Source organism: Pecten maximus, chromosome 4 (assembly GCF_902652985.1).
Source record: "Pecten maximus chromosome 4, xPecMax1.1, whole genome shotgun sequence".
Classification (NCBI taxonomy): Eukaryota; Metazoa; Mollusca; class Bivalvia; order Pectinida; family Pectinidae; genus Pecten; species Pecten maximus.
Genome location: NC_047018.1, coordinates 14,472,075 through 14,498,975, shown reverse-complemented (window position 1 = coordinate 14,498,975; position 26,901 = coordinate 14,472,075). Strand labels below are relative to the sequence as shown.

The 26,901-nt window shown below is 41.2% G+C and overlaps 1 protein-coding gene across 4 annotated transcripts; it reads right to left on the bottom strand.

Moving 5' to 3' along the window:
* Positions 1–1,117: 1,117 nt before the first annotated feature.
* LOC117325324 (cerebral cavernous malformations protein 2 homolog) lies at positions 1,118–26,064 on the bottom strand. 4 transcript variants are annotated; one of them, XM_033881458.1, is made up of 13 exons: positions 25,920–26,064; positions 25,088–25,257; positions 24,544–24,627; positions 23,975–24,073; positions 23,665–23,749; positions 19,709–19,755; positions 19,189–19,303; positions 17,534–17,573; positions 17,166–17,213; positions 5,557–5,683; positions 5,283–5,430; positions 4,502–4,625; positions 1,118–4,365 (listed from the first exon to the last, which is right to left on the bottom strand). In XM_033881458.1, the coding sequence occupies exons 2-13, from the start codon at positions 25,253–25,255 to the stop codon at positions 4,242–4,244; spliced, it is 1,209 nt and encodes a 402-aa protein (XP_033737349.1). In that variant the 5' UTR covers positions 25,256–25,257; positions 25,920–26,064; the 3' UTR covers positions 1,118–4,241. The 4 variants fall into 4 exon arrangements, with proteins under 4 accessions (XP_033737349.1, XP_033737351.1, XP_033737350.1 ...); XM_033881460.1 differs by having other exon boundaries at positions 25,088–25,246; XM_033881459.1 differs by lacking the exon at positions 17,166–17,213.
* Positions 26,065–26,901: the final 837 nt, after the last annotated feature.

Genomic DNA, 26,901 nt, shown 5'->3' with positions numbered 1-26,901 from the left:
AGCAAGGGCCCTGTCGTACGGCAATATATCCCCTATAATCATCAAGAAGCTCATATCGTTGAGGTTTATGTTTGACATTTGGACCTTAAAAATAATTGCAAGGAAGCAAAATATACATTATATATGTACTATGATGTGACTTTTCTTTCCATCAACCTCCATATTTGATGTGGTAATGCAAATAAAAATACAGACATAAAACTCTTCTTTTTTTCTTGTTTAATTTAAACCCTAAATAATCCCCTACTAAGAGCAAGGGTCATAGTCAGAGATTAATTCCTCCTTGACCTCTGGATCCAAATGATCTGGACATTTGACCCAATGACTGGCCTTTAATCATTCCACTCCTTGTTTCAGTCAAACAAACTTTGCTTCATTTTTAGATGTCAACAAAATGTTATCAGTGGAAAAACATGACCTTGACTTTTGACCCTGTAACAGTCAGTTGACCCTTTGTTAAATTCTGACCAAATTTGCTTTATAATGTCATAAGATTTTCATCAGTAAAAATACCGTTCAAAATATTCTATACATTTGACCTCAACAAACTCATATAATGGTCATTCATTTGAACAAATTTGGCAGCCCTTTATCCAAGCATATTACTGGTCTAATACCATTACCATGACCTTTGGCCTTTTGGTTATTGAGAAAAAGTTGTATAAATGGAAAAGTTGTATGCCAGATGGACCAGTGGAGCAAACATTGTAACAGCTAGTTTCTTCATATCAAGCTACCTGTACCACAACAGATACTTGACAATGTACTCCAGCCAGAATGTGGATGTCTTATATTTCATTGTTTGGGTAGTTCTCCATTGAAGATCCAAGGGTTGTTCTCTGCTGGGCCAGTTTCTGTTTCTCTCTGTGAGTAGGTGCAGAATAAAGCATCAATCTTTTGTTTTGTCCTTCAACAAAACACTTTACCCCAATTGCTCGACATAGCATGCAATGATGTCTACATATTATGCACTGAGGTAGCCACCAACTACCGCAAAAAGACACGGTACACTACCTCACAATGATTGAGTGTTCACTGGGCAAAAACCAAGTAAAGAAACAAAGGGCAGTCACCTTCATCACCTGTATATTTAAACTTAAGAAAGAAACAACAGAAGGAAAGTGTATCAGTATTTTATTTCTGCTTCAGTACAGTCATATTTACATATCGTAGCGTGTAAGCCACCATTGACTGCACAGCTTCAGGTTGAGATCATTGTATTTATAGTATGATACTGTAATGTTGGTCTAATCTGTGTCCTAGCTACACTAAAATATTTCTGTATACATTATGTGAAAATTACAGTATTATATAATAGTGTAGAAAAGTGTACTGTGATGTCGGTCTAATCTGTCTCCTAGCTACACTACAACAATATTTCTGTATACATAATGTCAAAAGTAAATATTTACAGTATTATGATAGTGTAGAAAAGTGTTCTGTAATATCTAAGCCTTGTCCAAGCTACAACAAGTACTCTTTCTCGGAACATAAAATGGACTCATTCATACAGATATTGGTATATACAGGTAATTTTCAGATAAATATAGATACATTAGTATTCACATGTTGGAATTTTCCAAGGAATGAAAAATAGACATTGTTAGTCATTTACACAATGGTAGTAAAATTTTGAGGGGGGAAAAAAAGAAATTTTTACCCATTTTATAACCAGGAAGGTTTGAGCAAGGGCACTTTCTATGAATTGACACATATATAATATATGTATATCATAATACTAAATAAACACCCAAACTTAGAACTTGGACATAGACTTCTAAAATATTACTTTAGTTTACTATTTACTTTAGTGCCATGGTGAATTATGGCAACAAATGACATCAACACATGTTGTCATGAACAAAAGTACATGCTCTGGAAAACTTGTAGCCACAAGCAGGTTCAAGGTGAATACTGATACTACAAAATCCATTGTAGCATTTATTGGTATAAAAATAGAAAGGTATGGTACATATTTCTACATTATAAATTAACAGAAAACAAGATCTTTTTTAATAGCAAGCAATAAAACAATAAGATCATAACAATTAAAACAGGACTCAAGTTTGGATACATGATTATATGTTTAGTTATCAGAATAAGGTTCGTTCAGGGAGGTTTTAAATAGGAATAGTGTATATAATAGACTGGGTGAGGAAAAACATTCAACCTGAGAAATTTAAACACGAGACCTAGGGGCCTGTTTTGCTCACCTGGATATTGGAGTGATTATGGCAAAACATTTCTACAAAAGTCTGACAAGGATTCAAAGAAATCACTATATTTCCCTTGTTCAGCCCCACCTTTCAGGCCTTTGGGTAGACACAAAGTTTATACAAAATTGGTTTTAAAATTTTTTCTCTATATTTCCCTTGGCCCCTGGAGGTCAGTCACTAAAGGATGCTTCATATTGGGCCACAGTTGGATCAGAGTAACCATTTATGCAAAATTTGTTCCCCTTCCCTGATGGATGCTTCTTACAAAATTTAATCAAATTCCATTCACTCATTTATGACTAGTAGTGATTTAAAGGAAAAGTTCACAGACGATGGATAGACAGACGACGTGCGATGGCATAATTAAAGCTCACCAGATTACAGACAAGGTGAGCTAACAAGTGATTTTCCTCACCATATATCCATATAACACCCTTAAAAGGTAACAAGCACTATATATAATATGTACACTCTAACGTACACTAAAACATGAATATCAATATCTAACATCATAACTTGTCAAATATTCATGGCTGTATAATTTGCATTCATGCCACTACATGAATGCTATTTTTATGTTTTGTAATTGTGGTTATTGCATATTTCTTGATGAATGTATATAAAACAGCTGACCTAGCTAACAATTCAGTCTTGACAAAAACATTTTATCCACAACCATCAGATCATCAGACATAAACAATCACAACATGTTAACATTTCAAATCAGCTTCAGACAGATTCATCAAGTAACGAAAAACAACACAATACATATATTTAAATAAAGATATCCCATCAAACCATAAAAAAATGGGACAATTATGAAACAAGTTACATCTTTTTTATAAGATTTGATTATAAATAATTCTCACATAAAAGGTGAATATAGGAGTGATAGGAGAAAATACTGTATAGTTATTAAACTTCACGGGCTAATATTTCACCATTGTCCGAGTCGGACTTAGTCCTTTTCACGGGCTAATATTTCACCATTAACCCAGTCGGACCTAGTCCTTTTAAATTGTGTAATCAGGCGTCGTAAAAATTCTGCAGGCAACAATTCTTTACATTAAATTTGTGTTTGCGTATATAAATACTTCCTTTTATTTTTACAGTGAACTAAATTCCCCACAAGCATAACCAACCATACAGAAAGAAATCCGAGAGGTATCTTCACTCTTAAATTGAACATGCGCAATTAAGGAATTTGAGAAAGGTCACTTCATGTAGATATAGTGACAACATTGTTTCAAAAACAAAGGCGACCAGGAACTATTTGGAAGCTACTTCAGAACTTTGCAAAAGATCCTAGTACTACTTCTTGAGATATATCTATAACAAATTATTTCTAAGGAAGCAGACCAAGGAGGAACAACAAAGTCAAAGAGAGATTTGAACAGCCCACCATGATCAGATGGTAGGCTAATTTGTTTGTTTGTTTTTGTTTAATGTCGTGATAATAGCCAAGGTCATATTTTGGAGTTGGAGGAAAGCTGGAGCACCCGGAGAAAAACCACCAGCCTACGGTCAGTACCTGGCAACTGTCCCACCTAGGTTTCGAACTCCCAACCCAGAGGTGGAGGGCTAGTGATAAAGTGTCTGGACACATTAACCACTCGGCCACCGAGGCCCCTGGTAGGCTTAATGTATAGAAATAGATAGTTCAGTATTCTGAAGTCACAACATACATGTATGTTTGTCCACAGCCTAACATCACTTCAAACAAAGCTGCACATCTGAAGCCTAGATAAGGTAATGAAATTTGAATGAAAATGAAGTAGAATCACAGATTGTTCTTGATATGATTAAATTGCTGTAGCACCATTCCTCTGTGAATGCACCATTAAGACAAAGTCGGTCCATCTTATATGACAGCTTCCTTCATCATATGAGTAAGTTCATCAGCTCACCAATGTGTAGACTCTCCATATCCCTGTCCACATCGTACTGATGGCACTGTATATCTCTCCGACATATACAAACGACAGCTCTCATAGCTACCATGCTCCACACCATGATAAAGATTCTCTAGTTGAGGTAGGTGTTGCTCACATTACCCATACTAGCATCTATTTGTTGGAATTGTGTGGATATTTTGTCCAAAATGTCATCAATGTGACTTCCATCAGTGGAAACATCACTAACAGATCTCCTGAAAAATAAATTTCCATCGTATATCATAATTTTACAATTCCCTGGTTTAGAATATACAGAATATAGCCTACACTCCGAGTACAAGAGGCTGATGAGATTCAATAGAGGAATAGAGTTAACCAAATGAAACAAACCTGTAATTTCCTGGGAAACTGTTCCGACTAGACAATGTGCCATCTTCAGGTTCCTTAACATCATGTTTCTTCAAGAAGTCAGCAAAGTAACGATAGTCAGTTTCTGGGATAAAGGGGCAAAGTCCTAGGAATTGGTAAAACAAATAGATATTGTAGTTTAAACGAACTGAAAGGGATCTTTGTGTCAACCATCAGATATCATGAAGAGAAACTACATAGAACATATTGAGCTTATTTAACTGTGAGACCTTAATTCATGTCAATTTTATGATCAAATGTTGTTATTATATAAGGATGTGGATAATTTGGCCTCCGAGACCGACCTTAACCTGACCTACACCATCCTAATGCCCTGAGTTAACATCGTCAAGAAATAAAAGCAAGTCCATAGTCCTAGTGATACTATGTGTATAAAAGTAGACATCATTACGGAACTAATGTATACAGACAGGGCTGACTGTTACTGTATAGCGGTTATATTTCGCAGGAGTTTTATATTCGTGTTTCCACTAAAATACTTGAATTCTTAATACCAGCGAACTATTTTGCACAGCACTGACATTGCTCAAAATATAACTAATTAATAGTATATAATTTTAAAAAACAATACTTGTAAACGTTAATCAAATGAGAAATAAAAGTTTCGATGTTAGAGAATTCCTCATACTAGGCGTTAAAATTACACTAGATTTGTACTACAAGTGTTATATAGTATTGAAACCTTAATTTCAGAAATGTCACCTAAGTGAAGTATCTGATAGACCGAGTGTTACATGTTTACCTCCTAGCAAATTTTTGCGTTGAGGACCATACAATTTGAATACCCGATCACAGAACTCAGGAAACGGCATATGGGAGCTGGAATCAGTAAGTGTTTTAAGCAAGCCAGCAAACGTCGTCAACTCCTCTAGGTTAAACTGGTTTGGAAGCTACAAAAGAAACATAACAAGTTGATTCAATTTATAATAATGTGAACACTTTAATACTCCTCAAACTCATCAATAATTCTTTATTGGAAATAACAATCACATGGCCAATCTCAATCATATACACACCTCTTCCAAATAAACATTAACTAATTTTGTCCTTGAGCTGGTATCACTCCTTCCAGATTCACTGTGTGTCCTGGTCATAGGATCCTTACTGCTGGGGACATAGATCCGCTCCCGTGACTTTGACATACTGTCAACAAAGCAATCGATCAAAAAGTTCCTTCTCAACAGCCTAATTCAAAGTTACAACCCGGGGGTAAACAGTATAAAAAGCTAAGTAGAATAGGAATGGGGACTATTCCACACTGACATTCCTTATACTTATCAATTAAGACACGACAAAACATTTTCACTATTACCAACATCCACCATCTGCAAAATGATAGGTGTATGGTTACTGGAGTTCTGATATACATGTATATACAATGTACAAAGAGTGTTTTTTTACATAATAAGACCAACATAAATATTCAAATATTCAGAGTGTTAGAAAAACAACAAAATTGCATCTTAAATTTAATTCTAACATGTCTGGTTATGAATTTAAATTTTTAACTGAAAATGAAGAAAATATACCCAATGTGAATGTTTGATTTTCCAATAGAAACTAGAGTAAATTGCACGCTATCTCCAGTTAACATGAAGTATACAACTAATGAAATTCTCAGTTTTTATCGAAATCATGATCTTGTGCAGGTTATTGCCCCGCTTTGAATTAAGAAGACTAAATATGGCATGATAAGTTGTTGTTAACAGTAATATTATGTAGAATGGATATTAATTATATGAAAATATATACAATAGATATTACAAGTAATTAACAAAATAATTAATTGCTTGTTGTAAGTTCAGGTAAATGTCAATATCATTATACTACGATAGATTGTGCATGGGACAAAAAGCACGAGTGTTACAGCATATATTTGTATTAGACTTAAGTTTAAGAGGCTTTTGGTCAAAAAGGTTATTGTGCAGTAATTTTGTCATATTTTTATGTAATTGCCCATTACCATGGTTATTTTCTGTGCCAGGTGCATTGAAACTGTGTGCACTAAGTAATTCAAATTGTGCTGAAAAATGTTTGTGGGAGCTTTGTTTATACAGGTAACCCGAACCAAGGATATCTGTCAACAAGTATGATCATATTGTATGCCTTTTATTTGGATACCACTTTCTTTGGAGCCAGTATGTCTGGTATTCAATCAAAAACTGGGGATAATTTGACATCTTTGACCAACTTTTGTTATTTATTCCATTTTGGAGTCACATGGAAATTAGGTAGCAGTTTTTAAAAAGAGGAGATGACTGTATTAGACTGGGACAGAAATAAAAAAAGAGACATGATTTAGCTAGGGCATAATATGGGACAGAGACCACTACAGGACACTGTGGTCAAGGGACAGAGACCACTACAGGACACTGAGGTCAAGGGACAGAGACCACTACAGGACACTGAGGCCAATGGACAGAGACCACTTCAGGACACTGTGGTCAAGGGACAGAGACCACTACAGGACATTGAGGTCAAGGGACAGAGACCACTACAGGACACTGTGGTCAAGTGACAGAGACCACTACAGGACACTGTGGTCAAGTGACAGAGACCACTACAGGACACTGAGGCCAAGGGACAGAGACCACTACAGGACACTGTGGTCAAGTTACAGAGACCACTACAGGACACTGTGGTCAAGTGACAGTGACCACTACAAGACACTGAGGCCAAGGGACAGAGACCACTACAGGACACTGTGGTCAAGGGACAGAGACCACTACAGGACACTGAGGTCAAGTGACAGAGACCACTACAAGACACTGTGGTCAAGTGACAGTGACCACTACAGGACACTGAGGCCAAGGGACAGAGACCACTACAGGACACTGAGGCCAATGGACATAGACCACTACAGGACACTGTGGTCAAGTGACAGTGACCACTACAAGACACTGAGGTCAAGGGACAGAGACCACTACAGGACACTGAGGACAAGGGACAGAGACCACTACAGGACACTGAGGCCAAGTGACAGAGACCACCACAGGACACTGAGGCCAAGGGACAGAGACCACCACAGGACACTGAGGTCAAGGGACAGAGACCACTACAAGACACTGAGGTCAAGTGACAGAGACCACTACAGGACACTGAGGCCAAGGGACAGAGACCACTACAGGACACTGTGGTCAAGGGACAGAGACCACTACAAGACATTGAGGCCAAGTGACAGAGACCACTACAGGACACTGAGGCCAAGTGACAGAGACCACTACAGGACACTGAGGCCAAGTGACAGGGACCACTACAGGACACTGTGGTCAAGTGACAGTGACCACTACAGGACACTGAGGTCAAGTGACAGAGACCACTACAGGACCACTACAGGACAATGAGGTCAAGTGACAGAGACCACTACAGGACACTGTGGTCAAGTGACAGAGACCACTACAGGACACTGAGGCCAAGGGACAGAGACCACTACAGGACACTGAGGTCAAGTGACAGAGACCACTACAGGACACTGTGGTCAAGGGACAGAGACCACTACAGGACACTGAGGTCAAGGGACAGAGACCACTACAGCACACTAAGGCCAAGTGACAGTGACCACTACAAGACACTGAGGCCAAGGGACAAAGACCACTACAGGACACTGAGGTCAAGGGACAGAGACCACTACAGCACACTAAGGCCAAGGGACAGTGACCACTACAGGACACTGAGGTCAAGGGGACAGAGACCACTACAGGACACTAAGGTCAAGGGACAGAGACCACTACAGGACACTGAGGTCAAGGGGACAGAGACCACTACAGCACACTAAGGCCAAGGGACAGAGACCACTACAGGACACTGTGGTCAAGTGACAGAGACCACTACAGGACACTGAGGCCAAGGGACAGAGACCACTACAGGACACTGAGGCCAAGGGACATAGACCACTACAGGACACTGAGGCCAAGGGACATAGACCACTACAGGACACTGTGGTCAAGTGACAGTGACCACTACAGGACACTGTGGTCAAGTGACAGTGACCACTACAGGACACTGAGGCCAAGGGACATAGACCACTACAGGACACTGTGGTCAAGTGACAGTGACCACTACAAGACACTGAGGCCAAGGGACAGAGACCACTACAGGACACTGAGGCCAAGGGACATAGACCACTACAGGACACTGAGGCCAAGGGACATAGACCACTACAGGACACTGTGGTCAAGTGACAGTGACCACTACAAGACACTGAGGCCAAGGGACAGAGACCACTACAGGACACTGAGGCCAAGGGACAGAGACCACTACAGGACACTAAGGCCAAGGGACAGAGACCACTACAGGACACTGAGGTCAAGGGGACAGAGACCACTACAGGACACTGTGGTCAAGTGACAGGGACCACTACAGGACACTGTGGTCAAGTGACAGAGACCACTACAGGACACTGAGGCCAAGTGACAGACCACTACAGGACACTGTGGTCAAGTTACAGAGACCACTACAGGACACTGTGGTCAAGTGACAGTGACCACTACAAGACACTGAGGCCAAGGGACAGAGACCACTACAGGACACTGTGGTCAAGGGACAGAGACCACTACAGGACACTGAGGTCAAGTGACAGAGACCACTACAAGACACTGTGGTCAAGTGACAGTGACCACTACAGGACACTGAGGCCAAGGGACAGAGACCACTACAGGACACTGAGGCCAATGGACATAGACCACTACGGGACACTGTGGTCAAGTGACAGTGACCACTACAAGACACTGAGGTCAAGGGACAGAGACCACTACAGGACACTGAGGACAAGGGACAGAGACCACTACAGGACACTGAGGCCAAGTGACAGAGACCACCACAGGACACTGAGGCCAAGGGACAGAGACCACTACAGGACACTGTGGTCAAGTGACAGAGACCACTACAGGACACTGAGGCCAAGGGACAGAGACCACTACAAGACATTGAGGCCAAGTGACAGAGACCACTACAGGACACTGAGGCCAAGGGACAGAGACCACTACAGGACACTGTGGTCAAGGGACAGAGACCACTACAAGACATTGAGGCCAAGTGACAGAGACCACTACAGGACACTGAGGCCAAGTGACAGAGACCACTACAAGACACTGTGGTCAAGTGACAGTGACCACTACAGGACACTGAGGCCAAGGGACAGAGACCACTACAGGACACTGAGGCCAATGGACATAGACCACTACAGGACACTGTGGTCAAGTGACAGTGACCACTACAAGACACTGAGGTCAAGGGACAGAGACCACTACAGGACACTGAGGACAAGGGACAGAGACCACTACAGGACACTGAGGCCAAGTGACAGAGACCACCACAGGACACTGAGGCCAAGGGACAGAGACCACCACAGGACACTGAGGTCAAGGGACAGAGACCACTACAAGACACTGAGGTCAAGTGACAGAGACCACTACAGGACACTGAGGCCAAGGGACAGAGACCACTACAGGACACTGTGGTCAAGGGACAGAGACCACTACAAGACATTGAGGCCAAGTGACAGAGACCACTACAGGACACTGAGGCCAAGTGACAGAGACCACTACAGGACACTGAGGCCAAGTGACAGGGACCACTACAGGACACTGTGGTCAAGTGACAGTGACCACTACAGGACACTGAGGTCAAGTGACAGAGACCACTACAGGACCACTACAGGACAATGAGGTCAAGTGACAGAGACCACTACAGGACACTGTGGTCAAGTGACAGAGACCACTACAGGACACTGAGGCCAAGGGACAGAGACCACTACAGGACACTGAGGTCAAGTGACAGAGACCACTACAGGACACTGTGGTCAAGGGACAGAGACCACTACAGGACACTGAGGTCAAGGGACAGAGACCACTACAGCACACTAAGGCCAAGTGACAGTGACCACTACAAGACACTGAGGCCAAGGGACAAAGACCACTACAGGACACTGAGGTCAAGGGACAGAGACCACTACAGCACACTAAGGCCAAGGGACAGTGACCACTACAGGACACTGAGGTCAAGGGGACAGAGACCACTACAGGACACTAAGGTCAAGGGACAGAGACCACTACAGGACACTGAGGTCAAGGGGACAGAGACCACTACAGCACACTAAGGCCAAGGGACAGAGACCACTACAGGACACTGTGGTCAAGTGACAGAGACCACTACAGGACACTGAGGCCAAGGGACAGAGACCACTACAGGACACTGAGGCCAAGGGACATAGACCACTACAGGACACTGAGGCCAAGGGACATAGACCACTACAGGACACTGTGGTCAAGTGACAGTGACCACTACAGGACACTGTGGTCAAGTGACAGTGACCACTACAGGACACTGAGGCCAAGGGACATAGACCACTACAGGACACTGTGGTCAAGTGACAGTGACCACTACAAGACACTGAGGCCAAGGGACAGAGACCACTACAGGACACTGAGGCCAAGGGACATAGACCACTACAGGACACTGAGGCCAAGGGACATAGACCACTACAGGACACTGTGGTCAAGTGACAGTGACCACTACAAGACATTGAGGCCAAGGGACAGAGACCACTACAGGACACTGAGGCCAAGGGACAGAGACCACTACAGGACACTAAGGCCAAGGGACAGAGACCACTACAGGACACTGAGGTCAAGGGGACAGAGACCACTACAGGACACTGTGGTCAAGTGACAGGGACCACTACAGGACACTGTGGTCAAGTGACAGAGACCACTACAGGACACTGAGGCCAAGTGACAGACCACTACAGGACACTGTGGTCAAGTTACAGAGACCACTACAGGACACTGTGGTCAAGTGACAGTGACCACTACAAGACACTGAGGCCAAGGGACAGAGACCACTACAGGACACTGTGGTCAAGGGACAGAGACCACTACAGGACACTGAGGTCAAGTGACAGAGACCACTACAAGACACTGTGGTCAAGTGACAGTGACCACTACAGGACACTGAGGCCAAGGGACAGAGACCACTACAGGACACTGAGGCCAATGGACATAGACCACTACAGGACACTGTGGTCAAGTGACAGTGACCACTACAAGACACTGAGGTCAAGGGACAGAGACCACTACAGGACACTGAGGACAAGGGACAGAGACCACTACAGGACACTGAGGCCAAGTGACAGAGACCACCACAGGACACTGAGGCCAAGGGACAGAGACCACTACAGGACACTGTGGTCAAGTGACAGAGACCACTACAGGACACTGAGGCCAAGGGACAGAGACCACTACAAGACATTGAGGCCAAGTGACAGAGACCACTACAGGACACTGAGGCCAAGGGACAGAGACCACTACAGGACACTGTGGTCAAGGGACAGAGACCACTACAAGACATTGAGGCCAAGTGACAGAGACCACTACAGGACACTGAGGCCAAGTGACAGAGACCACTACAGGACACTGAGGCCAAGTGACAGGGACCACTACAGGACACTGTGGTCAAGTGACAGTGACCACTACAGGACACTGAGGCCAAGGGGACAGAGACCACTACAGGACAATGAGGTCAAGTGACAGAGACCACTACAGGACACTGAGGTCAAGTGACAGAGACCACTACAGGACCACTACAGGACAATGAGGTCAAGTGACAGAGACCACTACAGGACACTGTGGTCAAGTGACAGAGACCACTACAGGACACTGAGGCCAAGGGACAGAGACAACTACAGGACACTGAGGTCAAGTGACAGAGACCACTACAGGACACTGTGGTCAAGGGACAGAGACCACTACAGGACACTGAGGTCAAGGGACAGAGACCACTACAGCACACTAAGGCCAAGTGACAGTGACCACTACAAGACACTGAGGCCAAGGGACAAAGACCACTACAGGACACTGAGGTCAAGGGACAGAGACCACTACAGCACACTAAGGCCAAGGGACAGTGACCACTACAGGACACTGAGGTCAAGGGGACAGAGACCACTACAGGACACTAAGGTCAAGGGACAGAGACCACTACAGGACACTGAGGTCAAGGGGACAGAGACCACTACAGCACACTGTGGTCAAGTGACAGTGACCACTACAAGACACTGAGGCCAAGGGACAGAGACCACTACAGGACACTGAGGCCAAGGGACATAGACCACTACAGGACACTGAGGCCAAGGGACATAGACCACTACAGGACACTGTGGTCAAGTGACAGTGACCACTACAAGACATTGAGGCCAAGGGACAGAGACCACTACAGGACACTGAGGCCAAGGGACAGAGACCACTACAGCACACTAAGGCCAAGGGACAGAGACCACTACAGGACACTGAGGTCAAGGGGACAGAGACCACTACAGGACACTGTGGTCAAGTGACAGGGACCACTACAGGACACTGTGGTCAAGTGACAGAGACCACTACAGGACACTGAGGCCAAGTGACAGACCACTACAGGACACTGTGGTCAAGGGACAGAGACCACTACAGGACACTGAGGCCAAGGGACAGAGACCACTACAGGACACTAAGGTCAGGGGACAGAGACCACTACAGGACACTGAGGCCAATGGACAGAGACCACTACAGGACACTGTGGTCAAGTGACAGAGACCACTACAGGACACTGAGGACAAGGGACAGAGACCACTACAGGACACTGAGGTCAACGGACAGAGACCACTACAGGACACTGTGGTCAAGTGACAGTGACCACTACAAGACACTGAGGCCAAGGGACAGAGACCACTACAGGACACTGTGGTCAAGGGACAGAGACCACTACAGGACACTGAGGTCAAGTTACAAAGACCACTACAGGACATTAAGGTCAAGGGACAGTGACCACTACAGGACACTGAGGCCAAGGGACATAGACCACTACAGGACACTGAGGTCAAGTGACAAAGACCACTACAGGACACTGAGATCAAGTGACAAAGACCACTACAGGACACTAAGGTCAAGGGACAGTGACCACTACAGGACACTGAGGCCAAGAGACAGAGACCACTACAGGACACTGTGGTCAAGGGACAGAGACCACTACAGGACACTGAGGCCAATGGACAGAGACCACTACAGGACACTGAGGCCAAGGGACAGAGACCACTACATGACACTGAGGTCAAGGGGACAGAGACCACTACAGGACACTGTGGTCAAGGGACAGAGACCACTACAGGACACTGAGGTCAAGGGACAGAGACCACTACAGGACACTGTGGTCAAGTGACAGAGACCACCACAGGACACTGAGGCCAAGGGACAGAGACCACTACAGGACACTGTGGTCAAGGGACAGAGACCGCTACAGGACACTGAGGTCAAGGGACAGAGACCACTACAGGACACTGTGGTCAAGTGACAGAGACCACTACAAGACACTGTGGTCAAGTGACAGAGACCACTACAGGACACTGTGGTCAAGGGACAGAGACCACTACAGGACACTGAGGTCAAGGGACAGAGACCACTACAGGACACTGAGGCCAAGGGACAGAGACAACTACAGGACACTGAGGTCAAGTGACAGAGACCACTACAGGACACTGTGGTCAAGGGACAGAGACCACTACAGGACACTGAGGTCAAGGGACAGAGACCACTACAGCACACTAAGGCCAAGTGACAGTGACCACTACAAGACACTGAGGCCAAGGGACAAAGACCACTACAGGACACTGAGGTCAATGGACAGAGACCACTACAGCACACTAAGGCCAAGGGACAGTGACCACTACAGGACACTGAGGTCAAGGGGACAGAGACCACTACAGGACACTAAGGTCAAGGGACAGAGACCACTACAGGACACTGAGGTCAAGGGGACAGAGACCACTACAGCACACTGTGGTCAAGTGACAGTGACCACTACAAGACACTGAGGCCAAGGGACAGAGACCACTACAGGACACTGAGGCCAAGGGACATAGACCACTACAGGACACTGAGGCCAAGGGACATAGACCACTACAGGACACTGTGGTCAAGTGACAGTGACCACTACAAGACATTGAGGCCAAGGGACAGAGACCACTACAGGACACTGAGGCCAAGGGACAGAGACCACTACAGCACACTAAGGCCAAGGGACAGAGACCACTACAGGACACTGAGGTCAAGGGGACAGAGACCACTACAGGACACTGTGGTCAAGTGACAGGGACCACTACAGGACACTGTGGTCAAGTGACAGAGACCACTACAGGACACTGAGGCCAAGTGACAGACCACTACAGGACACTGTGGTCAAGGGACAGAGACCACTACAGGACACTGAGGCCAAGGGACAGAGACCACTACAGGACACTAAGGTCAGGGGACAGAGACCACTACAGGACACTGAGGCCAATGGACAGAGACCACTACAGGACACTGTGGTCAAGTGACAGAGACCACTACAGGACACTGAGGACAAGGGACAGAGACCACTACAGGACACTGAGGTCAACGGACAGAGACCACTACAGGACACTGTGGTCAAGTGACAGTGACCACTACAAGACACTGAGGCCAAGGGACAGAGACCACTACAGGACACTGTGGTCAAGGGACAGAGACCACTACAAGACACTGAGGTCAAGTTACAAAGACCACTACAGGACATTAAGGTCAAGGGACAGTGACCACTACAGGACACTGAGGCCAAGGGACATAGACCACTACAGGACACTGAGGTCAAGTGACAAAGACCACTACAGGACACTGAGATCAAGTGACAAAGACCACTACAGGACACTAAGGTCAAGGGACAGTGACCACTACAGGACACTGAGGCCAAGAGACAGAGACCACTACAGGACACTGTGGTCAAGGGACAGAGACCACTACAGGACACTGAGGCCAATGGACAGAGACCACTACAGGACACTGAGGCCAAGGGACAGAGACCACTACATGACACTGAGGTCAAGGGGACAGAGACCACTACAGGACACTGTGGTCAAGGGACAGAGACCACTACAGGACACTGAGGTCAAGGGACAGAGACCACTACAGGACACTGTGGTCAAGTGACAGAGACCACCACAGGACACTGAGGCCAAGGGACAGAGACCACTACAGGACACTGTGGTCAAGGGACAGAGACCACTACAGGACACTGAGGTCAAGGGACAGAGACCACTACAGGACACTGTGGTCAAGTGACAGAGACCACTACAAGACACTGTGGTCAAGTGACAGAGACCACTACAGGACACTGTGGTCAAGGGACAGAGACCACTACAGGACACTGAGGTCAAGGGACAGAGACCACTACAGGACACTGAGATCAAGGGACAGAGACCACTACAGGACACTGTGGTCAAGGGACAGAGACCACTACAGGACACTGAGGTCAAGGGACAGAGACCACTACAGGACACTGAGGCCAAGGGACAGAGACCACTACAGGACACTGAGGTCAAGGGACAGAGACCACTACAGGACACTGAGGTCAAGGGACAGAGACCACTACAGGACACTGAGGCCAAGTGACAGAGACCACTACAGGACACTGTGGTCAAGGGACAGAGACCACTACAGGACACTGTGGTCAAGTGACAGTGACCACTACAGGACACTGAGGTCAAGTGACAGTGACCACTACAGGACACTGAGGTCAAGTGACAGAGACCACTACAAGACACTGAGGTCAAGGGACAGAGACCACTACAAGACACTGAGGCCAAGGAATTATTTGACCAAGTTCAGATCATAGAGTGAGATATCTCTTTTCACAATTCAACTTGCAGCAAGGAATCACAAGTAATAGAAATCACCTTGCATGCCAAGCATGCCTGCTGAAATATCATGCATTAAGCCCTGATGATGAAAGAAGCCAACTTGTTTGAGGAACATATGTATATATTCTCATTCTTGACCAACACATGAGTTTTGATCAAAATCTGTTTAAAATGAAGTTGCTCGAGAGATGACAAAATATTTTTTATAAAAGAGAACTTATTTGTGGCATTCTTGATATAAAGAAACATGAAATTTGATTAAAACGCATTTAATAATAAAGACATTAGTGCACATGCACAATGATTTTTTATGAATAGTAAAAGTGACCTTTTCCTTAACCCTGGCACATTGAAACGTGAATTTGTTTGGGCTATACTTGTCTATTATATAAGTTTGATAAAAATCTGTGCCCTAACAATAGAAGGAAGGATCCAATGGTAAAGATGAAGCTTATGGGTAAAGATGAAGCCAAGGTGTAAAGATGAAGCCTATGGGTAAAGATGAAGCCCAGTGGTGAAGATGAAGCCTATGGGTAAAGATGAAGCCTATGGGTAAAGATGAACCTCAGAGATGAAACCCAGGTATTATGAAATTCATAATTTTGCACCTTAAAATGCTTCATCAATGAGGAGAACTTGTTTCCAGCATATATCTTGGTCTTAAAAAGGAGACTTTTGAAATCTAAGCCAATTTAACCCCTTTTGGTCCTGCCCCCCTCAGAGCCCCTAGGATTTAGAACAACAAACAATTGTAATTCACAATTTTGTGCATCCATAGTCATGGAAAAATTGTGAAAAATTGTGTTGATAATAATACAAGCTTTGCTCAATTATTTTTTCACCTTATTTGCAAGTAAATATGTTTAAACTACAGGACAAAAGGCAACTACAATATATCACTTGAGACCATGTCTGAGGTGACCTATAAAAGTAGATACAAACTCTTCAGCTTCACTGATATCTTTCCTTTGTTGCCAAAGTATGTTGGGGCTGAAAATGTAAAGTTTTCTTTATTACCCTACCGAAAATAGTACACAAGAAACAAACACTTTTTTCTCTTTAATTCTCAAAGCAGTTTGCAGTGACCTGGTCTTGGTACAAACACTGCCCTAGATCTACCTGAATACCTAAGGTTATCCTGCATCTGATATTTACAGGAGAAATATTCCAAACAGAGTACACATCACCATGACACAGGTACTCCACTCACACACTATCTTACCCTTACAGTTCACATTCCAGAAATCCTTCATACAGATGACCATTCACCCTCAACATTTTTATACCTTGGTAGACACTTGTATACTTACAATGAAGGCCTGTCATTAGTTGAGGATGTTATGGTTGATTCTGAAAGCATAAAATGTTGTTTTTTTCATTACTAAGTTACTTCAATCAGAACAAGAGGTCCAAAGGGCCTGAATCTCCCACCTGGCTAGTAAGGAATAATGACAAAGTTACTATTTCCAGTTTTTATGTTAAACTTACGTTAATGTTTCAGGAAATGGTATATTTCTAATACAGTTGATATGTTTCACTGATGAATTGGTGAATGATAATGTAGATTTTACATTGATGCATTGTCAGTTAATGGTATTAGAATATTACCTCTGTTGGTATTTTTGATAAATCACACATGACCAATATGAAACCATATATAGTGTACATTAAGCAATGAAATCATGTTGTTGATCCTATGTCGTATATAGAGGATATTGAATGGTTTCTCATTATATTAAATGGGAAACCATTCAATTTACTTTTTATTGCATTTTATATACAATGTACTTAAAAACAAAATTAAAAATATCGAAAAAATACTCATTATATTATACGGGAAACCATTCTATTTTTTTTTAGTGCATTTTATATACAATGTACTTAAAAACAAAATTAAAAACATCAAAAAATTAATAGTGTCAAAATGTGCGGAAATCAGTAACATGATTCATGACGTCACCTCTTTGTGACGTTACTCCACGTCAACTTGACGCCGCCATTTTGAAAGGACTGATCAACTGGATATTGATACCAAGAACTGGTTTACAATTCTCAAGGAGAGTTATATGAATTCTCTTGGATTATGTATTGCCTGATACTGAGAACTGTTTTACACCTGTAAGGAAAGCTGTGTGAATTCTCTTGGATTATGTATTGCCTGATACCGAGAACTGTTTTACACCTGTAAGGAAAGCTGTGTGAATTCTCTTGGATTATGTATTGCCTGATACCGAGAACTGTTTTACACCTGTTTAGGAAAGCTGTGTGAATTCTCTTGGATTATGTATTGCCTGATACTGATAACTTTTTTACACCTGTTAAGGAAAGCTGTGTGAATTCTCTTGGATTATGTATTGCCTGATACCGAGAACTGTTTTACACCTGTAAGGAAAGCTGTGTGAATTCTCTTGGATTATGTATTGCCTGATACTGAGAACTGTTTTACACCTGTAAGGAAAGCTGTGTGAATTCTGTTGGATTATGTATTGCCTGATACTGAGAACTGAATTACAAGTGTAATTTTGTTGGATTATTAACTGTCTGGAACATTGAACTGTGGAATTCATAAAAATTCTTAATTCTGGAGAAACGCATAGGAAAGGATGACTCGAGGACAGCTGTTATAAGATAAGTAATTAACAGTATTGATTAATACACCACCTTGTACACCACTTTATTTTAATAGTGAATTATCTCTGTAGCTTGCATAGTTTTGTATATATCATTAAATTGTGTTTTGAACTTAGCTGCTGGGTTTCATCTTTCTGTTATAATCATGTAACACATATAACTATATTGATCTTTCTTTGAATCTGCTCCAAAATGAGAAGAATTGGTTTGAACAATTCAGTAGAATTGTTAGTGTTTAAATTCAAACTAATTACAAGATGGTTTTCATGACATTGTAGATATCATAATCTGTTGAAGAAACAATCAATAAATGATTTTTGTATTGATTTGCTACCTGTGGAGTTGACGGACTTGTCGTCAATAGCCTCCTCTAACAACTGTATGGTAAAGTCGGTGTAAACCATCTGGAAACATTTCTCAACCAAGGCACAAATATCCTGAGCTTGGCCCTGACAAAAACAAAGTACAATGTATAATTAACTATAACACTATAACACAGCATCATACCTTTATACCCGATTAGGGGAAATCTTACTTTCAATTATAGCTTTCCACTTTTACTTCCGAGAACTAGGAGGCACATCCCATGTTTTGATTATTTTTCTCCATTCTGTACTTTGAAAAAAAAGGTGTTGTAAGGTGCTATGAATCTTTTTCAACTTGCTGTCATGAAAATGTACATCAAAATTGAAGATATGCAATGTGGTTAGGCTATATAAAATGATGGCGTTACACTGATATGAGTGGCACCATTTCGTGTGTGACAGCTATCCTACCCATGTGAGCTTGCTTTACACCATCCCTAGCAACCACAGGATAACCCTGTCAAATATGTGAGAATCCACTTTCCTCACCTGGTTAGTACAATACATCACAGCAAGATCACAGTTTTCTGGTTTTCCTGAAATTGAAAAATCAAAAGTTCAATAATGAAGGTATATCAAAATATTTATCAAAATCACTGGCACATGTACATGTCTGGCTATTATAATTTGTTAACCCAATACAACCAAAGATATAGTTTAAGACTATCTCAATTATAGTACACTGAACAGTATTTACAGTATTGAATTATCATGGTAAATGTAATAGAGTAGAATACACCTAGAAACAACACTCATTTTTACCTGTCCTGTTTCTGGACTCTTACCATGTCAGGTACCATATTGGGGAGAAATATTGTGTGGTAAAATTTGTAAAAAAATCGGGAGAACTATTGCATGGTAAATTTTGTAGGAAATGGGGAGAAAGATTGTGTGGTAAGTTTTGCAGGAAATGCTAAGGTTACTTATAATTTTCAGCTGTCCTCTCCAATGAATTGATTTCACTTATGGATACAAGTTAAAAGAAGTATGTAGATTAAAATGTAACAATTCGGACTGAAAATGAGGGAGACTCCCACAAAACACAGACTATTGCCAAGTATGGATTCTTATCTTGTTTGGTATACAATGTATTTATTCTTATAGTGTTTGACAGACAAAAAATGTATAATTATGGTCATTCACATGTTTGAGAGACAATATGTGAACTCTTACCATGTTTGAGAGACAATATGAACTCTTACCATGTTTGATAGACAATATGTGAACTCTTACCATGTTTGAGAGACAATATGAACTCTTACCATGTTTGATAGACAATATGTGAACTCTTACCATGTTTGATAGACAATATGTGAACTCTTACCATGTTTGAGAGACAATATGTGAACTCTTACCATGTTTGAGAGACAATATGAACTCTTACCATGTTTGATAGACAATATGTGAACTCTTACCATGTTTGATAGACAATATGTGAACTCTTACCATGTTTGATAGACAATATGTGAACTCTTACCATGTTTGATAGACAATATGTGAACTCTTACCATGTTTGAGAGACAATATGTGAACTCTTACCATGTTTGAGAGACAATATGTGAACTCTTACCATGTTTGAGAGACAATATGAACTCTTACCATGTTTGATAGACAATATGTGAACTCTTACCATGTTTGATAGACAATATGTGTACACGATCATCTTGTATGTAACAGATGGCAGCTATTTCATGAATTGGAATCCGAAGAATCACCTACAAATTTTAATGAAATGAATCAATTTGAATTTCAATGCAACTTCTGAACTAGTGGTACATAATATCAATATATAATCTGAACACTGCTACAAGTTACAACATACTGGAATTTCTGTCATTACTTTCCACTTCAATCAAAATATTTTGGGTAAACTTTCTCTACACAACTGTCATTGTACAGACAATATGCCATTATGGAACAAACATAATATTAACTATAATTACCTCATCACCAATTCTCTTCAGCAACTTGATGTTGGTCTTACTAAGACTGAGAGTGACTTCCATCTCAAACTTCGCCTGAAGGGGGATCCTCCCTTGTTTCTGCAACATACTGATTACTGTACAAGAGGACTGGACCCACACCACTGTATATCATAACTCTCAGCCATGGCAATAGAGTTGTGAACATTTTCAGACTGAAAGTATGCTAAGGTCATTCATTTGAACAAATTTGGTAGCCCATCATTTTGGGAAGGTGAGCTAAAAATTTAGGAAATACAACACACAATCTAGTGTAGTCATGCACTTAAGCAAGCTAAGTTTCATCAAATTAAATAGTTATGTGGTTCAAAATTACAGTCCAGATAAGCCAGACCTTTTATTATTCCTGGAAAAACACTTAAATTGCAGGTAGAACTGTTTATGGTACCTGACTACTATGTGGACTTTTCTCCGTGTGCTCTGGTCGATGAAAAAAAACTATATATCAAACACTACAACTACTGCTGAAAAACAAAGATTGCAAAATCATGGAAGCTCCACTGTATAACACTACAAAAGTAATACCTTTCTGTATAACACTACAAAAGTAATACCTTTCCTCCATCAATTATCCTCAGTACTTCTGTCCTATTTGTGACATCCACCTCCATCGGTACTCCAGGTATCACCCCAGCAAACTGTAACAAGCATCTCAATGTCACCACATGGTTTATAATTTATAACTCAATGTCACCACATGGTCTATAATTTATAACTCAGTGGAACCACATGGTTTATAATTTATATCACAGTGTCACCACATGGTTTATTATTGATAATTCAGTGTCACCACATGGTTTATAATTTATGGTGCCACATAAATATAGTGCCATATGGTGCCACTAAGTTATAAATTATAAACCATGTGGTATATACACAAAGTATATAGGGTGACCTGTATAAAACATCTCTTACCCTCACAATGAATATAGGGTAACCTTTATATTAAAAACACATCTTACCCTCACAAAGTATATAGGGTAACCTTTATAAAACACATCTTACCCTCACAAAGTATATAGGGTAATCCGTATATAACACATCTTACCCTCACAAAGTATATAGGGTAACCTTTATATTAAAAACACATCTTACCCTCACAAAGTATATAGGGTAACCTTTATAAAACACATCTTACCCTCACAAAGTATATAGGGTAATCCGTATATAACACATCTTACCCTCACAAAGTATATAGGATAACCTGTATATAACACATCTTACCCTCACAAAGTATATAGGGTTACCTGTATATAACACATCTTACCCTCACAAAGTATATAGGATAACCTGTATATATTTACATTTGGATGGCAAAGCCATGATATAAACAAACTAAACAAATTTGCAGTCTATGAGAGTATAACTGACACCCAAAGCGTGACACCATTCTATGCATAACTGACACCCAAATCGTGCATTCGGGTGTTATTCATACGCGACCGGATGTACGGACGGGATCCCCCGTAACTACTTGCAACCAATGTAAACAAATGGCATCTTATCATTGCTCATCATTCATCATTCCGACCTAAATCGAATAGATAAAACAAATTTGCTGTCATGAAAATGTACATCAAAATTGAAGATATGCAATGTGGTTAGGCTATATAAAATGATGGCGTTACACTGATATGAGTGGCACCATTTCGTGTGTGACAGCTATCCTACCCATGTGAGCTTGCTTTACACCATCCCTAGCAACCACAGGATAACCCTGTCAAATATGTGAGAATCCACTTTCCTCACCTGGTTAGTACAATACATCACAGCAAGATCACAGTTTTCTGGTTTTCCTGAAATTGAAAAATCAAAAGTTCAATAATGAAGGTATATCAAAATATTTATCAAAATCACTGGCACATGTACATGTCTGGCTATTATAATTTGTTAACCCAATACAACCAAAGATATAGTTTAAGACTATCTCAATTATAGTACATTGAACAGTATTTAAAGTATTGAATTATCATGGTAAATGTAATAGAGTAGAATACACCTAGAAACAACACTCATTTTTACCTGTCCTGTTTCTGGACTCTTACCATGTCAGGTACCATATTGGGGAGAAATATTGTGTGGTAAAATTTGTAAAAAAATCGGGAGAACTATTGCGTGGTAAATTTTGTAGGCAATGGGGAGAAAGATTGTGTGGTAAGTTTTGCAGGAAATGTTAGGTTACTTATAATTTTCAGCTGTCTTCTCCAATGAATTGATTTCACTTATGGATACAAGTTAAAAGAAGTATGTAGATTAAAATGTAACAATTCGGACTGAAAATGAGGGAGACTCCCACAAAACACAGACTATTGCCAAGTATGGATTCTTATCTTGTTTGGTATACAATATATTTATTCTTATAGTGTTTGACAGACAAAAAATGTATAATTATGGTCATTCACATGTTTGAGAGACAATATGTGAACTCTTACCATGTTTGAGAGACAATATGTGAACTCTTACCATGTTTGATAGACAATATGTGTACACGATCATCTTGTATGTAACAGATGGCAGCTATTTCATGAATTGGAATCCGAAGAATCACCTACAAATTTTAATGAAATGAATCAAATTGAATTTCAATGCAACTTCTGAACTAGTGGTACATAATATCAATATATAATCTGAACACTGCTACAAGTTACAACATACTGGAATTTCTGTCATTACTTTCCACTTCAATCAAAATATTTTGGGTAAACTTTCTCTACACAACTGTCATTGTACAGACAATCTGCCAGTATGGAACAAAACCAATATTAACCGTTACCTCATCACCAATTCTCTTCAGCAACTTGATGTTGGTCTTACTAAGACTGAGAGTGACTTCCATCTCAAACTTCGCCTGAAGGGGGATCCTTCCTTGTTTCTGCAACATACTAATTACTGTACACAGAGACTGGACTCAACCACTGTATATTATCATAACTCTCAGCCATGGCAATAGAGTTGTGAATATTTTCAGACGGAAAGTATGCTAAGGTCATTCATTTGAAATTTGGTAGCCCATCATTTTTGGAAGGTGAGCTAAAAATTTAGGAAATACATAACACACAATCTAGTGTAGCCATGAACTAGTCATGAAGCTAAGTCTCATTAAATTAATTATGTGGTTCAAAATAACAGTTCAGATAATATAAGCCAGACCTTTTATTATTCCTGGAAAAACACTAAAATTGCAGGTAGAACTGTTTATGGTACCTGGCTACTATGTGGACTTTTCTCTGTGTGCTCTGGTCGATGAAAAAAAAACTATATATCAAACACTACAACTACTGCTGAAAAACAAAGATTGCAAAATCATGGAAGCTCCACTGTATAACACTACAAAAGTAATACCTTTCCTCCATCAATTATCCTCAGTACTTCTGTCCTATTTGTGACATCCACCTCCATCGGTACTCCAGGTATCACCCCAGCAAACTATAACAAGCATCTCAATGTCACCACATGGTTTATAATTTTAACTCAGTGGCACCACATGGTTTATAATTTTAACTCAGTGGCACCACATGGTTTATAATTTATAACTCAATGTCACCACATGGTTTATAATATATATCACAGTGTCACAACATGGTTCATAATTTATAATTCAGTATCACCAAATGGTCTATAATTTATAACTCAGTGGAACCACATGGTTTATAATTTATATCACAGTGTCACCACATGGTTTATAATTTATGGTGCCACATAAATATAGTGCCATATGGTGCCACTAAGTTATAAATTATAAACCATGTGGTATATACACAAAGTATATAGGGTGACCTGTATAAAACATCTCTTACCCTCACAATGAATATAGGGTAACCTGTATATTAAAACACATCTTACCCTAACAAAGTATATAGGGTTACCTTTATAAAACACATCTTACCCTCACAACGAATTCCTTGTAGTCATTCTGTGTGAACTCTGCTGAAGGTGTTGGGTAGTCGGGTGGGTTCATGGACTGACTTGCTCCTCGGCGACCTGGATCCTGTCGAGATAGTCGATTTTCCCGAGGTCTGGCTCCAGCCCCATACCTATCACTTCTCTGAAACATTACTAAAGGCAATCAACTCAAAATAAAAAGTCACATCTGTTGATCGAGAGTATTTAATTACCAACCAATGTTTTATATTCACTTGAGCATCTAATTAAATAAAGTTTCTGGGCTAGCAATGTACACGATATATTCACAAGTATCGGTTGATAAGACTGCAGAATATATATAGGCCATACATAAATGGTAAATAATGTTTACAGTCTCTAGCCAAATTTACACATATTCCAAACAGTAGGAAAGTTCTGTAGAATCAAGTGCCTTATTGAAATGTGTATTTACAGGGGTTTGTTACAAAGGAAGGTATTTGTAAATATTGTCCTTGTGTGGAAAGTGAACCACTCCTTTTCATAGTTTGTCCAATATACACCAGCACTTAATATCAAAACTTATGGATCTTATACTATTGCAAATGATAATCTAAGCGAGTCATTTTGCTTTCTGTATATAAAATACCGAAACGACATCTGCAAATACCGAAACGACCGAGCCTCTGTGGTTAACCCGAGCCAGTTGTCACTACCATAGAACACATAATTATCAATAGACTGATGTCTATGGTAGTCTATGTTGTAAAGGAACACGAGTAACCATGATACACGTGAAGTTCAGTCGTTTGGGGGGGGGGGGGGTGATAATGAGCAGTTATACGCGAAGGTAGTACCTTTCTTTTTTTCGTCAACTCATCCAACGAGAACCAATCTCCTTAGTCCATTTGGATGTCAATTAAATTATCAAAACACAACCCTTTAGTCTAACAGTTTCTGTCATATCGTGTTTGTCAACATTCCGCAGCCATTTTCGTTTCCTGTAATATATAAACTGTATCACTTAGACGCTTAATGGATCGATTACCTCCCCTATCCCATCAAAATTTGGCTCTATTGCCTACCCTAAAGTATCTGTAGTTCGTTAACTACAGTTAGGCCTGATATGAAAACATATATTGCCTGACATGAGTGCAGTGTCTACAGTACAAAGTACAGTGCATTTTAAAGTAATATTATCTAAACTATCATTTTCTTTATTTTTGAACGTTTTACCACAATGAATTATAAAAGCATTCGAACAAATTATGCAGTTCAGTATCATAGTTCAGGAAAGAAGGTTATTTGACCTACACTGGCTACAGCTGCACGGTTTGCAAAGTGGAACATTAGAGTCTACCTTATATCAGAAATTTTATCACAAAACCACAAGGCGCAGTTTTACTATTTATTCACTATTTTTATATAATTAATGGAGGGGGGGGGGGGGGGGGTGTCATGTGCAAGCACTATACTCCCATCTTAAGCAAGTACACATTCTTTACATTTTGAAACGACTATCTTTCTTCCTTACTTCCTTCCACAGTACACGATCAAGTTGGCTATATTCACTCAGAAATAGAGGTAACTATAGAATCCTTTTTCAAACTATCAATAACAAATTCTTCCTTTATACCTTCTACATTTCGTTGTTGAAATAATCTCGAAAATTCTGTTAAGTCAGCAATCTCGCCAAATATTTTTAAAATATCCTTGAAACCTGATAATACATCTTCTCCTTCCTATTTTGGCATTGGGGACCGTAAATCTAATGTTACGCATGCGAAGCTTATAGACACCAGTGTGGTTCTCTCAACTATCTGTGAAAATGTTTATCAC